General features: G+C 40.0%; 1 protein-coding gene across 1 annotated transcript; it reads left to right on the top strand.

The window, feature by feature from the left end:
• Positions 1-1,932: 1,932 nt before the first annotated feature.
• lonrf2 (LON peptidase N-terminal domain and ring finger 2) lies at positions 1,933-17,362 on the top strand. The gene is made up of 12 exons (XM_018696512.2): positions 1,933-3,695; positions 8,160-8,278; positions 9,032-9,154; positions 9,585-9,749; positions 10,017-10,233; positions 11,355-11,424; positions 11,613-11,727; positions 12,457-12,578; positions 12,687-12,873; positions 13,017-13,151; positions 13,486-13,635; positions 14,721-17,362. Exons 1-12 carry the CDS (start codon positions 2,945-2,947, stop codon positions 14,877-14,879), a joined length of 2,313 nt encoding a protein of 770 aa, XP_018552028.1. The 5' UTR covers positions 1,933-2,944; the 3' UTR covers positions 14,880-17,362.
• The last annotated feature ends 1,160 nt before the right edge of the window (positions 17,363-18,522 follow it).

The following is an 18,522-nucleotide window of genomic DNA, read 5'->3' as shown; positions in this document are numbered from 1 at the left end:
TGTCACCTTATGTGCTGACACCCTTTAATAACAGGCTTTAGCATGAAGTCTTTCAACATTTCCATTTTAAATATAAGATCTGTGTCAAGAAATTACAAAACATTAAGAATTAATGTTCAAAATGTGTCTTTATGTATTAATGCAGGTGTGTGTATGGGTACTACATGCATCTGTACATGTCTGTACCTGTATTAGTGGCACCTTATATCACCCCATGATACCTTATCAAGAGATTCATCTTATTAGGGCTGCCTCTCCTTTTTGTTACAAAACCTCATCATACACACAAATACACAATACACGCACACAAATACATCCTGCAGGGCTTATTGAAAAGATGGGACAGTAGTTGTTTTATGGTACCTCAGGGAAATGAGTCACAGTGGTTCATGCCATCCTTATACAACTTTCTAATTATGAAAATTGGAAGGTTGTTTTTGTTTGAGATGCTGTGTGCTATACTGAGAATCTGTTGTACTATACATTTCATCACTGTAGAGTCATCCAGCTTACTGGTGATATATGCAGCATTTCTGAATGAATACACTGAACTAACAGTTGTGAAACCATATAGGAGAAACAAAGTCCTATAAAGTCACAGCAGCAATTCAAATGATAAAATAGAAATTGTCCTGCTAATTGTATTTCAGTTGTGCTGTAAGGCTTTCAGTCAGTAACTTTGTGACCCATTGTACAAAGGAATGGATAAATGTGACAAAAAAGAATTAAATTAAATTTTTCCCCATACTTGTTTTAAAGAGGGGATTCAACTTGTATTATTTACCTGGAGGATTAATACCCCACAGTGACTGGAGAGCTGAAACAATGGAGAGTTCCTCCTTAGTTCTGAAGTTGGGATATGTTACATGGCCATATTGCATTTAACCCTGGTGCCCTGGTATGGAACTTGTCCCAGTTGACCTAGCACACTTTGCCTGCCCTTTGTGTTGTGTTCTGTTTTCACAATCTATACTGGAAGTGATTCACCACTGTCCACAATTACATTTTAATAGCTCCCAGCTGCCAGTAGGTCCTCTATTTATATCATGCTTTGCCTTGTAGTGTCCATCACAACCCACACAAAAATCGACTAAATTCAATATGCTGCCTTTATGATACTGACAGTAACTGGGACACAGACCTTGCGATTTGACTGCCTCATTCTGAACAGTGCAGGAGGTGGGGTGGATTTAGAAGTTTGGAGACCCAAAGCAAACCCAGGCTCAGGACCTCCTTCTCACCCATCTCCTTAATTGAGAATGTTGCTAACATTGAGGAGGATACTGACTGCCAATGATAAAAATCATGGACCTTGGTTTTTTCAAGGTTTTTTATGGTCACATTGTAATCTGGTTGCAGATTATAATTAATATTATTATGAATGAGCCCTATGCAGCAGCTCGGTGATAAAATCTGCTCATGGGAACAGGATAAGCCAGGTCCTGAGGAGATCCCTACGATCCTGAATTAGGTCATAGCCACAATATATGAATGGCACCTCAAAATTTGAGATGGGTCTAAATGAACAGATCTGGGACCAGGCTACTATTTTCTGTTTGTGATATGTGACAATGATATGCTGTCAGTACTTTAAACTTTGAAATCAGACCTGAGACACTGCTTATATAAAGCATTATATAAACAATGAATCATTCCCAGAACCCTATACTACAAATTTACCAGTACCAAAGTAATGCTTACAAATAAACGAAAACCAAACGCCCCTTTCATTTTACCTGAAGGCATCTTTTTGCGATGACACGTGTAAAACCTTGTTAAAACCAAAAACTATGAGCTTGTTCTGTTCAGGTTCACAGCCACTCATTCACTGTTGTGTCTATGAAATGTTATACAATATCATTGCGTTATATAAGTGAGCCACATAACGGGCCAATTGGAGCCTGCCTCGTGCGTCATGTGACGCCTTGTGCTTGGTTCGGCGAATTGCATGAAATCCAAAGAAGAGACAACCTTTAGCCGTCGAAGCTAGCTGGCTAGCGACCAAGATGGAATACATACCTGGTGACGGCTCTGTTTTGACCGGGGCTTTTTTGTTTTTCAGCGAGAGAACATGACATCCGGATTCGTTAAAAACTTACGGGTTTTGGGACGTCGGGTCGGAAGGAGTTCGTCCGCGGAGCTCGACGGCAGTGAACCTGCTGTAATGTTAGCTAGCTCCCTCGGCTTCACTGCTCCCGGGGTCTCTTACAAAACAACAACGGCTGCGGTTCACTTGAGTATAGATGAGGTGTTGGGTCTGTAGCTAAAGTATATACAATTCAACCTCTACTTTCGCGTACTGTCAATTATTTTAAACCCTACACTCAGCCTTTTTGAGTTTACAACTGAACGACGAGTTAGCGCAATAGACCAAATGGAAACTAAGCTTCTTACTTGCTAACGTTAAGCTCGGAGGATTTTGCTCTGGCTTCGGACGAAACATAAAAATGCTGTAGAGTAGTTTTTCTTCTCATTTAAAAGCGACATTATTCTTGAAAGTTTGTGTTTGTAGCCAAATACGTTATCGGACTTCCTCGTTGCTGTGAAGGGGTCGGTAGAGGTTTGATAAGCATAGTTTGCAAATAACACCGACCTTCCACCTCCTAGAAGCCATTACCGGTGTTTTCAGGGAAGCTCCATCCCCTGCTGACTTTCTTGTTGGAGAGGCCAGAGTTGGGTGTTTGAGGGACTCTGACACAGACCAACAATGTTGCACAGACCTATTTTATTTGGGTTGAGGTGTTATGACTTGGAATTGGTCCTTAACCTACTTCCAGTGGCCAGCAGTGAGAGTCGAGCACTATCGGGGGTTTGTTTTGACAGCGAGACGTTAAATGACAGTACGCCTCACTTTTAGGGGTATGATTTCTGAACAACGTGGGGAGTTGAGTCTGCTTTTGCCAGACTGTAAGTAAACGTCTTCCTTTCCCTTTGGAAGAAGAAGATGGAGACGGGAATAAGGTCTCACCAGGGCGAGCTGCTCGTCCATCCTCTCTCCAACCCCGGGGCTGCGGGGATCTGCCCCGAAATGCTGGAGGTGGCAGAGGAGGCCAACCGGGCGGGGGACTTTAGCCTGGCCGTGGATATCTACAGCTCCCAGCTCGCAGACCTCCAGCAACCGGACAGGGGCTTGTGTCTGAGGAAGGCTGACACTCTAGCTCGCGCAGGACGGATATCTGAGGCGCTGGACTCTTACTGCACAGCAGCCAGCCTTGGTAAACTGCGCCCAGAGGAGCTTCCCCTTTTGGTGGAAATCATCGCCCGGACTCTCCGCGAGAAAGAGCTGGGCATCCCCGGGACATTAAACGGCTTTGGTAAAAGCAGCAGCGGGGAAGATGGGGTTGAAAGTAACGGAGAGTGTGAAGAGGATGAAGCCCTTGACTTGTTTTCTTGTCGCCTCTGCAAGTGTCTGCTCCATGAGCCCATAACCGTGGAGTGCGGACACACTTTCTGCAAACACTGCTTAGAGGACGAAACTGTGAAAGACTGTATACACTGCAAACAAAAGTTGAACAAAAAAGATGGAGATGGACTGCCAAACGGCCGAAGACTAAATGTTGTTCTCAGCGGCCTGATGGATAAGCTGTTTGCAACTGAGAGTAAAGCTAGGAAATTCTGGGTCGAAGGAGAGATGTTGTGGAAAACACGGAACCTCTTGGATGCCTTGGAGAAGTATAGTGCAGCTGTGGATCTAGGTAAGAAAGTACAGCTTTCATGCATGCAACAGAAAAAAATAAAATTAATGTAAATATTTCTGTGGTAAATGTGCCAGATTATTATCAAAACTGTAGTGTTTTGCACAGGTGACCTACTTTTCTCAGTCTAACTTCCCGATGTCACCCATATGTGGCGCCAGTCCTATCTATTTAGACTGCACCGAGGTCAGGCGTTATATGACGCACTGTCCTTCATTACCTAAGTAGCACACATCTGATCACCTTCTTTCCAGCGCCACATTCATATAACGTTTCCTGTTTATACGCTACAATGCTGTAGTTATTTTCATAGAGCTGATGTGATGAAGGAATGTGTAACTATCTGGACATAGTAGCCCACTTATTATTACACTTTGCTACTTAGTCCCCATTATATTCATTAAATATAATATTGACTTGCTTAAAGTTTACCTGATACATGTATGCATTCCTTACTTATGACAGACTGAGTTAGACTTATCATTATGGGTGGTGTTTCATAAGTTATGTTGTATAACATTCAGGGAAGAATGATGGTGATAAATTGTAGCTGCTCAACTACACCAAGGCAGGAACTTATTTTAACACCTTAAGTTACTGTTTCAAATGCTTTATCTTTGAGATTGTTGGCACTTTAAGCAGCTGTTTCCCTGAACCTGCTGAGCCAAAATACAGAATGTTCTGTTCCCTTGGCGCATTACATAAAGAGTACCTGTCTGTTTCATTAATTGTGTGCCAGGGCAAGTCTCATGTTGCACAGTTTGAATCCTCAGAGGAAGTTGTACTGATCCCCTTCTCCCCTCTGGCCTCCATATTAGAGTCACATTAAAAATTAATTTCCTGTGGTCCTATGAATAGCTAAATGGACGAAACAAGGCTCTGGTGTCCTGGCTATCTCAGGTGCTCACATTCTTGTTGGTTTAAGAAACTAATTGTTCAGAGATGAAATGTCAAGCAAAAGGATTATATTGTAGATTTGAGCATTCAAATGGCACCTATTCAGATTTTTCTCTCCCCAGATGAATATTGATTCATGCCTTCTGTCTCATGAAGCACTCTGGGTCTGGACTCTGGACAGAGTGCCTTCACAGCTTTGGTACTGTCAGTCAGTGTTTTCCCAACAAAGGCAGCAGGAGGCCCTCTGGTATCTGTGATGTAGGATGAATCCAACAGGTTCATAATGTCAGCAGAAACAGAGCTGTTATCCAACCAGTTTTTCCCATCTTTGAGGTTATCTGTGCCACATCTTATGCACTGCACCCACACAATGAAAGTGATATAATAACGCAGTTTGTTTGACGCGGCAAAACAGACAAGAGCAATATTGGGGACAGAGGGAGAGACTGCAGTATGTTTTCTTTGGTAACACCATAGTGAAGCAAAGCCACAGCCTAGGCTTTTTCAAATACTTTCAGTTTGTTTAAAGTGATAACAAAGAAATTACAGGATAACATAGTAATTCAATTAAATTAAAAAAGAAGTAAACTGTTAATCTGTTCAGGAAGAGAAAACAGACAAGCAAAGACAAAACTTAAATAGGAAAACAATATGATATCCAGTTACTTCTTCTTGGTATCTCACATTTTCTTTCATTCTTCTTGCCTAAAGCTTTGTGTGTTTATGTGGGGAAAGCAATGAAGATGTAGATTATTGCACATTCTTTCTTAAAGTGCATCCTGTGTGAAGATGCACTCACTTACTTACTTTAGTGAGTCATCTGTCCCTAGCCTAACATATCAGACAATTTAAGTGCAAGATGGAGCTGAGCTGCCTGGGACAGAACTGAACAATGCTCACTTGTTTGGATTTGTTCTTTGGGCATTTACAAGAAATGCTGGTGTAATTTTAGCAGCCCATAAAATTTCTAACCCGTGAACATTTTTTGATAACATCTTTATCATGTATCAGATTGCTGTTTATTAGCACAAATTATGACTCTAGGTATACACCACGTATGTTTTTCAAGTGTGTGTTTTTCAATATGTTTTTCATGAATATCTGATGTTCTCCCATTTAATGCATATGACAAATTAAAAAAATATATTTTTACAGATACAGTTGCTACATGCCATCAGCCAGGCAAAACAATCAACAAATATGCAGCAATAATTATTTTGGAGCAGTGCTGGTTTTTCTTTGTGACGGTTACATGGGATAAAATTGTTACTGTGGCAATATGTTGGTTTAAATCAAAATTAGATTATTTTGGGGCTCTGTACAAACTGTACACTTGGGTGACAGTGAATAGGCAGTCATCTCCCCCCATTTAAATCTGAAAAAATGTAGCTCCTTTTAATCTAGCTGTAACAATTATGGAGTTATAACAAAAATACAACACAAAATTACGTTTCTGAGCCATTCTGTATATGTTTTAGAAGTGGCATCATCAGAGCAACCACAGATGTGCGTACTTTTCAACAAATCTCTGGCACTCCTAAGTTCTTAGACATTACCCACAAAACTTAATTCCTCTAGTATTTCCCCTACCATTCTTGGCAGGGCAGCCCACCCCGTCAACAGTACCCTCCTTGTGACAGTCATTCTGGGGGAAACACTGATTCCACCTTAGAGAATACTACAAGAAGCTGGTTGAACCAAAGGAGATCATAATTGGTAACAGGTATTAATCTTGCTAATGGCCTTGCTGCCAGCTCTTTATCTGTTAGATTTATGGACTTTTGTAAACTGCTGTTTGCTTGAATATAAGTCCAGTTCTCTAAGTCTTGAAGATGTCACAAACATTAATTACATCTCTCCTGTGAAATGTGGCTCCAAAGTTTTGAATGTGGGAATAGATTTTTTTTCCTTCCTTGTTTGAAGTTGGCTTTGGTAAGTAAAAGGTGCCAACTTGTCAGCCAGTGATCATAAGACATTGTTAGGAAAAAATACAGAGGAAAAAGCTGAGGTAGACTTTACTAAATCTGGTTGAAGTAGCTGCCCAGGCTTGATTTATCATCATTCCTTTGTAGTGTCTCGCAACGGTCATAGCACAGTATTCTGGTGACATGTAAGTATTCTTTGTTGGTCCTGCTTTTGTTGTTTGTGCTCAAGTCTCCGTTGACTCTGCTCAGGCAGACAGCCTCTTCACCTTCCTCTTAGTTCTGGGAAGGACAGAGATCCACCCTTTGGAAAATGGTTTCTCAAATAACTTGCCAAAGGGTCTCAGAATCCAAAATTCCACCCGTAAAGTGCCAAAGTCAAAGGCCAATAACATTTACTGTGTGTAAATCGTAAAAGGTAATCTTGGGCTGCAAGGAAACTGTAGAATAATTGTGTTGATGAGTGTGCATGTTGCTAACCTTGATCCAAAGCACAACAGTCACTTTGTGTTAAAACTCAACTGACCCAAGGATAAAAAAGTAGAGTTATATAAGTTAAGTTATAGATTTACTTGTATTACTAACACAAAGAGACAGTACTAAACAAATTTTAAATTTGAGTTTCATTCCTAGACAATATGATTAGCAGTTGATTACAAAATGTACTCTACCACCAAATCACATTAGTTAACTTTTAACTAATTCCATGAAATGAAAGTCCCTTGTTAACCCTTTCACGTCTAGTGGTCATTACAGTGGTCAGCTATTAAAAAGCTGTTTTCTTGTATATGCATGGGTTTTGATGATTGAATTGCACATCAGTCACAACATTGGACACTAGAGTGTTATCCCATAAACTTCCACCCACTGGCCAGTTGATGTAAGTCTTAACACAAATTTCTCAAAATCAAGATGGCCGATCGGTGGCCAGAAATCCTGAGCAGCTCAGGAATATCTTGCCAATCCTTCTAAGAAGGAGACCCCTGCAGGCAAAAAATGGTAACATCAAGTAACGTCTAAGAAGTAATACAATTGTTAAAATTTCCAAGTTTTGATTTTATATTATGAGGAAATTACAATTAATCATTTGTCCACTATTTATTTTTTTTTTGTGTCTGTGTGTGTTTTAAAAAAATTAAGTTCAGTTTTTTTTTCATGCGTAAAGAAAAATAAAAATGCTTTAGAAAAAATCCTGACTGAGGATTTCATAATTCATGCATAAAAGGGTTAAAATAATCATCAGATTGGAACTAAATAATTCATAGGAACAAAAAGAACAATTAGAGCCAGGCTTTAAAACGTGCTCAAAGTCCAAGTTGGGTACACAAAGTACTTAACATGTCAGTCAGTGAAAAGTATCATTTGCTATTGTGATGTACAAACCTATTTGCTATTGTTGCCATGCAATGAATGTTGTATAAGAAAAACAGACTAATTGTAATTATCCACTGATACAACTGACTGAAAGTTATTATCAGTAAATATGTTACATAGCATTCTGACATATGAAATAGGTCTCATGTCACATGATACATTGCTGCCCTAGTTCTGGCAGACCTAGGAAATTACATCTAACCCTGGAGGCATAACCAGTGACCTGATGGTTGGGGTGTGTGTGTTTGTGTGTGTTTCCTGTGGTGTACAGTGCCCTCTTCAGGCAGACTGCTGTGTCAACGAGCTGAACTACACATGGAGATGAGGAACTTCAGCCAGGCAGTGCAGGACGCCAACAGCCTCTGTAGATTAAAACCTCTCTGGACAAAGGTGAGACACAGGTTTGAAAAGGATTTGCAGGTCAGAATTGAATCTGAGTCGGAACTGAGATCAGGCCCGACCTTTAGCCACTATGAATGTCATGTCAAATGTATCATATTAAATGAAAATGTCCTCTGTTTGCCAATGACACCCTATCTCCAAGTCAATATAGTAATTTGTGGTATAAAATAAAGAAGAAAGCAGATTACGAGTTGTTACTAAAGTTAGGAAGTATCGCAATATATTTGCCCATAGTGCTAACCACCCTGACATAGGGAGTTTTGTGAGTGACTGATATTACTACAGTTTCTGATGTTTTTGAGACACTTAACCTACATTTTTGAAGACTTGTTTGATACCTTAGAGTAGATGTCAGTATTCACAATGAGAAGCTGCAACTTGTTGATGATATTGTGTTTTTCTTGACATCCCATGGTTGAGATGAATGTGTTCTCACTGCCAGAGCTGCAGCCGAAATTGTATCCAAGAGTTCAAGACTAATGATTGTGTTTATATTTTTGGAATTTACATGCCATGTGTAAGCAGTGACATTAATTACTTGACAAGTGTTCATGTTGCTAAACGAAGCACATTTGGTTTGAAGGTGGTGTAACAATAAAAATGCAATAATAGAGATACTGATCACACAACAAATCTGATAAAATAATATCTGTTGACAAAAACAGATGGGAACTTTTTGGCATGTAGAAGACAATAATGGATGGCCTCAATCACACTGTCATATATTTTTGGTGATTTCAGGCACACTGTCTGAAAGCCACAGCACTGAGTAAAGCAGGCCGGAATGATGAGGCCTTGCAGGAGTACTTCCTGTGTGTAGCGCTGAAGCCTGACTGGACCAAAGTCAAACTGGAGGCTCAGAGGGTAAGAGAAGCTCATTTAAATAACTGCACTTAATAACATGGATTCCAGGAAATCATATAAATCTAATATTAACGTGATGCAACCAAAGATATTAAAGGGAGAACTAACTGTGTATAAATGGTTAAGAAAAATCTGAAAAATAAAAAACATTTCTGAAGTGTATGTAGTGAATGCAGCTATTCGGGTGCATTTTAACAATACAAAGTGTGGCTACTGTGGCATCCATTTTAAATTTCAGAAGAGGCACATACAATGAGGTGTAGACAAGCATGAGTTTCATCACATTGTCAGTACAAAGAGAAAAAGACTGCCATCATCAGCTCTTGATTTAAGGCAGAATACAGAAACAAATGTCCTAGTTTGCTTTCTGTTAATCTTTTATGTGGATTGTGAACATTAATCAAGTGCTTTCTTTTGTTTCTGCATACAGGTCCTTAGTGAGCTGTTCTCCTCCGTGTTTGAGAATGAGGACCTACCAACACCGCTGCACCCTCTGCAGGGAGGGTTAGCCACCCGCCTCATCAAACCCCCTGCCTTGCTCAGATCCTTGAGACCCCTCACACCACTCACACAGAGACCAGGGTCCTCCTCACAGGTGACTGCACACAAACATCTCAGGGTAATAGATAATACTTGAGACATGGAGACATGGACACGCACTCAATTTACAGAAACTTGAAACAGCTGTAACAGCTGCTGAGGTAACATGCAAATCTGTGAGAACATAAATACATATTCACCACATTTGGCAGATTGCATTGCCATTTTGAATAGAAGTGCACAGGAGCAAAATGTGGCTGCCAAAAGGATCATCCCTTTATAATCGTCAAACACTAATCACTCCATCTGTCTCTGTGTCCAGGACTCAGAGTTCAGTGTGACTAAGAGCGTTCCAGTAGACAACTCGTCCTCCAGACTATCTGTTCTGACACCTGCTAAATCGGACCTTGCTGCAGGGGAGGGCAGCACGAAGAGCCTTGCCGAAGTTCTGGCTGCACTCCCAGCACCCTCTGGTGGCCTCAAGAGGAAACACAGCACTGATGAAACCTTCAGCCCCCCTCCCAAACTGCTTAGACCTGGTAAGAGAGTCTAAGTTTCATTCAAAAATAAATAAATAATCATGCTTGAAAATAAAAATGATTTTGATTTGGTGCTAATTTATATGAAAAAGTCCCAATCCCATTACTGAATATGACTGAATTACTTTATATAGGACCCTGTATTTGGTGAGAGAGAACACGTTTTATTATTAGTTGGCATAAGTTTAAGATAAGTAGTTTTCATTGGTGTCACTGAGGTGCCACTTTACGTCTGGGACTGCTTGATGGTTTTCTGCTAATTATCAAGAGGTTATATGACTATGGTTGTTTTACTTATCAACCCATGCATGCAACTATGATCCCCATTCTAAAATACAGTTCAGAATTAAATCATGAAGGCAGTCTATAAGAGTGAACCAGTGAACCAAAAGAAAGTAAAAGACAATTATTTTAGGAAGCCAAACAAAAGAAACAAAACAGGTAGTACAGGATATGATGTTCTTCACTGAGTGTACTGTGTTATTAAGTTGATAGTCTTTGGCTCAGACAGTCTAATGCTGTATCATCCTGCAGTCTGTTTCTTTGTACTCAGCCAGTTTAACTACTTTTTCAGCCAGAGAAGAAACTATTCTCTGTCATTGCAGCCTTAAATCTGTGCCATTTTTTTGTTTAATGGACCAAATATATAAGCCATGTTACATAATCAAAGTAATGTTCAATGCAGTTAATTTTGGTCCACTACTGTGCATTACACAAAAACTGCAATAACATGTTTTATCTGTTGTTAATTACAGTCTGCCTAGAATATCAATAATTTTTATAAAATGACTTGCTATGACATGGACCCATTTATTATTGCCATATTACAAAACTCAAAGTTTATAAACAATAGATGAATTCAGATTTACATTACCAACAATACAAAAAAATCAGCCATGTGATACAACTGTACAACTATTTGTGTCAAGAGGGAGGATAAGATACTCTTTGCTGTGCTGCGCCAAAAATGAGCCATGGGCTGAACGGTTGGCACATCTTGATGTAGAAATCTCTCTCCCTTCTGTAGATAATAAATAAGCTGAACACACACTGAAATGTGTATCCTGATGTTGATGATGATTTTTTTTTTTTAATTTTTATTTATTTTTTTGTGGCCTCAGTGTGTGGAGGGAGGGTGGTTCCTGCTGAGCTGTTGGACAGTGGAGACTTGGAGTGCTCACTCTGCATGAGGTGACAGTCCAACATTCCAACATATACACACACACATAGTGCATGTGGACACAGTATTTACAGGTTTAAGCAACAGTTAGGACTGACTAAGCAACAGTTAGGACAAAAGTAATGACTTAAAAACTTGAACTTAATTTCTAGCTGGCGCAGCATGTTAGCATTTGGACTTTTGATCATTTGTCCTCCAGATTGTTCTATGAGCCAGTGACCACTCCCTGCGGACACACCTTCTGCCTCAAATGTCTGGAGCGCTGCCTAGACCACAACCCCAACTGCCCTCTGTGCAAGGAGAATCTGTCTGAGGTACACACACATATTTTGTTAGTTAGTTAAACTTAATGGTCCCCTAGAGGAAATTCTTTTTCACAGCATGTGCAACAATTAACACATCACCACACAACGATGACAGGCAGAAATATGTGAATAAGACACTGGTAAGCAGGTAACACAACATGAAATTAGGACACACGACACATGACAGTGATGGGTAAAGCACCATAAGCACAAGATGCTTAGCGTGTCACCCTGTTTAGGGCTCTATGGCTTTTCCTTTTTTTTGCATTGCAAAGGTACTTCAAAGACCTGTACAGTGAAGTATTGGTTCAGTGGGTCTGTAATGTCTTGTGCAAATTATATAATTTGCACAAGACATTATATAAATATATATATATATATAATATATATAAATAAAATATGCGCTAATCCTGTTTACTCAGAATTGTGTTTAACAATATCAGTGTTGTGATTTTTGTGTAGTTTCAAGTAGTGCTGAAATAAATCTAAATGTGAATTCTGTTTTCAATTTTATATCATTGTAAATATAAAACCATGGTTTTTGGATTGGTAATTGGGCAGTGGATTTGAAATGGGTATTTTTCTCTCTTATCTTTTTACAGGCCAAAGAATTTATAAATGAGTCCAGAACATTTTGACTGATTAAATGTTGATAAGAACATTTGTTATTTGTCACCCTTGTGCGTAATAAATAAAATACTTCAAGGTTTCAAAGGTTTTTGTGTCTTGTCATTGTAGTATCTGGCCACCAGGGGCTACAATAAGACCCTACTGATGGAGGAAGTGCTTCAACGTTACCTAGGAGATGAGCTGGCAGAGAGGAAGAAAATCCATGAGGAGGAGATGAAGGAATTGTCCAAGTCAGTTACACAGACAGGCACATGCACATAAATTAAAAGTTCATGTAAACCTTCAGATACGCAAAAGACAGCACAGTCTCAACAACATCTTTACTGTGTCTCTTGTAGCTTGAACCAGGAAGTGCCCATCTTCGTGTGTACCATGGCCTTCCCCACCATCCCCTGCCCACTGCATGTGTTTGAGCCACGCTACCGCCTCATGATCCGCCGCTCCATGGAGACCGGTACCAAGCAGTTTGGCATGTGCATAGCTGATGAGCTCAAAGGATTCGCTGACTACGGCTGCATGCTACAGGTTGGTGTGTGTGTGTGTAGAGCTGGACAGGATGTCACTCATTTGCTCATTTCCCTTTCACATATGTTCTCGTCTCACTCTATCATGTGCAGTCAAATGACAGAAATTCTGTTAGTGTAAATTCAAGATAAACTGTGTTTCAGGTGCGAGATGTGAAGTTCTTTCCTGATGGTCGTTCAGTGGTTGACACTATTGGTGTGTCACGGTTCAAGGTCCTCAGCCACGGCCAGAGAGACGGCTACAATACTGCCAAGATAGAGTACCTGGAGGACAGAAAGGTAGGCTGAGAGCATGGCTGAGTGGATGTGCTGTCTGTCAGAGGATATCATTTCAGACACTTTACATCAAACTGCTCTCAAGCACATGTCACACAAGTTTTTTGCCTGACACTCACCCTGTGAGAGCTCAGCAGTGGAAAGAGAAGTTATCCCCTTCTGTCTCACAGACGAATTCAATCCTTCCAGAATTGAAAAACTCATGTTTTTGCACACATGAACACACAAGTTGTTCATGCAGGTTCTTTTGCCATTGGAAGTTTTGCAACCTTTGCCATCTTTCCTCTGACCTTTGGATTTTTATAAATGTACTAACAAAATCTCTCTGTCCAATCAGGTGGAGGGGGAGGAACTGGTGGACCTTCTGAGGCTGCATGACTCTGTGTATGAGCAGGCCAACAGCTGGTTCACTTCGCTGAAAGACAACATGAAGAGCCAGATACTCAGCCACTTTGGACACCTTCCCAGCAAAGACCCTGACCCACAGGTCTGAATAGTGTTTGATAGCACCAACTCAAGAACAAACATACAATGAAACAGGATGCCTGGTGACTGATGTCTCCTGAAACAGCTTGAAATAACAAAGACTGTACAGAGATACAGAGTATCAGCTAATTACCTTGTATGAGAAACTGAAAGAAGAAAAGGAGAGTAGAAATCTGCAAAGTTTAGTTTCATTTTAGTTGGGTTGACCAAAGACATTGATTTTTGTGTTGTGTAGCCAAGACTATGCAGTCATAGGAAAGTATGAGTATGAACATCATATGCAGAACATTTTTTGTCAAGCCAGTGTTGTCCCATTAACACAGCAGTCCTTGGCAGTTTTTGGTCTCAGCAGCAAATGTATTTTCCTAGAGCAGTAAGGGAGGGTAGGATGGTAGCTGTTTCCATTCTCCACCCAGAAACCTTGTGGCCGTCCCAGGTTTTCTGCCTATTATACTCTGATAATGCTGAGGGACAAAACAGCTCTAGGTTGCTCCATGGCAAATGCAGTGAATACCACACAGTTATTGACACAATCAATGAAAAGCTGCAAACGCAAGCGAAAATATACATTTGTTCTCTAGGTGACACAGATTTAGTTTTGTCATCCACAGGGCTTTAATTGTTTCACTGAGTGAGAAATTGCAGTTATCCAGAGTATTATGTCTTCAATTCAGTAATGAGCCATGAACAGTTCCTGCAGGAAAATACCACAGTACCTGCTAAGTAAGGAAATGACTCAAGCAGCAACACACACACATAAACAAAATCAGTATCTATTTTGATAGAAAATATGTGTACAGCCAGACAAGGAGCTTGTCTGCTTGTTGTTTCCATCTAAAAATGGAGCCAAATTTATGAGAAGTGAGAAGATAATTTGCTTTCCATTGTATAGGAAAGTAGTTGGGAATAATTATGCTGGAAGGTGATCACAGAAAAGCTTTTGCCAAGAAACCTGAAAACTATTCCTAGAGGAGACAGACCTTTTTTAAAGCCCTGTGAGAAGTGAATGTTTTATAATTACAGAGAGAAGTGTAGACTATTACTAAAACTAAAACCTGCAAGTTCATTATTTTTTCTCTCCTGCAGGCTAGTCCCAGTGGGCCGGCATGGTGCTGGTGGCTGCTTGCTGTCCTACCGCTGGAGAATCGAGCTCAGCTCACCATCCTGGCCATGACCTCCCTCAAGGGCCGCCTGATTGCCATCCGCAGGGTCCTCATCTTTGTCACACGCAAAAGGCCGCGGTGATTGCCCAGCTGCTCGGGACACAGACGGGAAACGCTCGGGCTTCTATGCAGTTCAGCAGTTCATTTAGTTATTTTTTTTTGTCATTCAGTCCCTCGTTGACTGATTCATTCATTAATTTATACATGTTATTCTTTCACTCTACTCGCTCTTCCACTACATCATTTTATTTTCTCAGATGCTCATGATCTTCATGCAGCATTTCTGAACACATGTAAGGTTGGTCAGGATGCTGGTATGCGGGCATTCCCTTCTTTTCTGTCTACCTGTTCATCCAGCCACCCATACCCCCCACCCACCAACAACTTTACTGGCTGAATTGAGCCACAATACATTTTTCAACGACTGACCTCTCACCTCTTGTTCTCTGTTAAGTTCAAGGCAAAAAGCAGTCCAGCTGAGCTGTGTCACTTTCATTTAGGTCACATCCAGGTGATTTGCCTGATTTTCTGTCATGAAGGAACAAAAACGTGTAATCATAAAAGCAATGTGAGCAGGAAGGGATCAGGTGAGCAGGAAGGGATCAGGTTCAAGAGGAATTCATTTTTATTACATAAATTAAAGAGTATTTCACATAAGCTAAAACAGAGAGCCTGTCACAGAGCTGTGTGGCCTCCCGCATCCACAACTGTGACAGTTTGTACAGGTACAGAATCAATACAAAAACTCACTGAAATATGAAGCAAAAACAAAAACACTGGCATGACAGTAACACACAAAGGTGAATGTACTGGTCTGGCTGTAGTATGTGGGTGTCTTTGTTACGTTTTCCATACTACATTTATTGATGTGTGCACCAGTGTGTGCACCAGCAACAGCTATTTCACTTGAAATCTTCCTGACTGAGCCAAAATTCATGTGCAAAAACCTGGAACTTATATCTGCTGCTTCGCATGGCAGCGGTGATGTACCTCATATTGTCTGATAGAAAGTAATGAGCTCCATGAGAGTCAGTCTATGGAGATAGGGTTGTAATTACACCTATGATAACACTAAGTCCACAGACTACAGTATTTGAGAGCAAGTGCAACTCTACAACAATATGCTCCACTTGTTTTGATAGAAGATTTAACACAACATGACTGAAGAGTAAATATAAGTTGGGCTATCACAAAAGTTCTCATTGCATTTAGGAAAATGCAGATACAAATGCATCCTCCCAGATACAGTAGATCTGGAACTGTATGTCCTATTGTAGCATATCTCTGGGACTTCAAATGCAGATTTAGTTATAGGATTTTTTTTGTTTCTCTCTCTGCTATGCCCTTAAGTGTATGTGCATGGTGAATTTTAAGTTGGGTGATTTATATGTATATCAATGTAACTCGGAGGCCTTTTTAATGTTTTATTTAAGGAACGTTTCAACCTCTCTCTTTCAACCTCTTTCTCTCTTGGAACATTTACGTGCACACTGTAATGCAATTCCTGTGCTTGAAGTTGCCCTGTGGAGTTTTCTTGTAAACAAATAGTTATGTTTATAATCAGTGTTTCTCACCGAAACACACTGTGTGTATCCTTGAGGCCTGACAAACGAGTTGAATAATTTTCCCCTCTCATAAAATATTTGCAAAGGGATTTGTTTTCAAATATTTTTGAACTTGCATTGTTTGCTCTTTCTTTCCCTAAATTTACTGGCGCAATGCTGTGCACTGGATAGAACCCATGGGCAGGAATGTGTTTCGTCTCCACAGCTCTATTGGTGGTCAGAAACTCAGCTGGACACCATGAAGAAAGTTTGTTACATGTTCCACAGTAATGACCTCCTAACGCAAATCAATGTGACAATTGGTATACAGGTACCATGTGGAATTTCCACATGTAGGGCTTTTTATGGGAGGGTCCCAATTTTGTTTGTATCCTGTACAAGAACATGCAAGTGAGCCAATCCAAGTTCTTGCAAAGCTATCCCACTGATCAACATTTGGCTGTGGTAACGTGGTAAACATTCCAAGAAATGTCACGGTGCGCCACCAAAATGCAGAGAGAAAGATGATTGCTATCTGATGTTAATACTGTAGGTTTTAAAATATTCAAAACATCAGCTTTGCAAATGTTTTGGCAAATTATTCAGTTTGTTTTGGTGAGAAACTGAATGTAAACCTAACAAGAATGTTCTCCAGCGTACCTTTAATGTCTGGAAGCATGAAGGGTGAAGGAAGTGTTGATGGCTTAAACTTAAAATCAAGTGTGTACAACCAACAGAGACTCCTGAGGGTGAACACCAGTCTTCATCACATACTTCACTTTAAGATGATGATTAAGTTGTTTTCATGTGACTGTTGTGGTTGTAATTGTATTATTAATGTGCACGTAAATGCACTGTTTTATCTGTATAATTCTGTCCTTCCAAAAGTTTGTGACTCCACTGCAGTCACTGGCTCTCCATATAGGAGCAGTGTTCACAATGTGCTGCAATTCCCTGGTGTATTTGTAAAGGGAGATCTTATACCTATTTTTTATTGCAAATAAAAAAAACAACACATTTAGTCATGTCTCCACATGTTGTTTTGCAGCACTTGTTTTCTTATTGAGAGGAAAGAACTCTCTGCAAGTGAACTATATCAACATTCCCATACAGCAGCAGCATCCACATCCACTCATATTTGACTGTGTTACTCACAGTTGTATATTATTAAGTTTCTTAAACCAACTTAATGATAGCAAACCATAATATTTTGTTCAATCTGAACTGTTCCTCCATAACTTAAAAGATAGGGTAAAAAATGTGCCACTGTTACCTTCAGACAATAGTGTGACTTGGTAGTGTTTTTTTTTTAGCCATAAAGATTGCTACAACACGTTAGTGTCATAAATCATATCAGCTCACTGTGTTAGAATGTGTCTGTAATCCAGTTGAAATTCATTGTGTGTCAAGTCTATGGCAATATTTGTCTCCCACATTTCATTGGTTTTTATTCATTTTACTGGCAGAAGTACAGACCAGTTAGAGCGTCAGTTTTCGTCACAAAACGTTTCTCCACTATGCTTTATTTCTCAAAACATGTTTTTAATTTACAAGAAACAAAGGTTAGAATAAATATAAATATCCTGGGTTTAGACTAAATATGTTGTAAAAACTGGCGAATGTACTTTCTCAAAATATTTTAAAAATACCTCCAGAGGTGTGACACAAATTATTATCATGCACCAATCCTTTACCACTATGCTTCAAAGACTGAAACATGTCAGTGATGAGGAATGGAAAGCTGAGCAGGAGACTGACATGGTGCTCACTGTAGTCTTGGCTGGTGTCTGTTTTAGCCAGTGTAGTCCAGACAAGAAGCATTTTCCTGTGTTTCTACTCTCAGGCAGGTGTTTTATATAGTCTGCACAGTGAGACTGTTGCTGGGCAAAATGGATTTTGAATGTTTCTGTTTTTTTTTTTTTAACCATCTCCCTTGTTCCCTGCTTGGCTGTAGGATGCAATGGTACCCATGGGCCTCAGGGGGGCAGTGTTTGTTGTTTGTGAAATAGCAGGTGAGATGAATTGTGGGGGCATTGAGTTCATACAGGGTTCATACTGAGAGGAGAGAGAGGATAGACAAAATAGAGAGGGAGACATCCAGTCAAAACATCCAGTCAAAACACTTCTTTTGACACCACTTATGTTAAGTACATTATGTAAACTGATCTAGTCAACATCCTC

Source organism: Lates calcarifer, linkage group LG1 (assembly GCF_001640805.2).
Source record: "Lates calcarifer isolate ASB-BC8 linkage group LG1, TLL_Latcal_v3, whole genome shotgun sequence".
Taxonomy (NCBI): Eukaryota; Metazoa; Chordata; class Actinopteri; family Centropomidae; genus Lates; species Lates calcarifer.
Note: the sequence above shows the minus strand (reverse complement) of the source record. Positions and strands in the feature narration are given on the sequence as shown.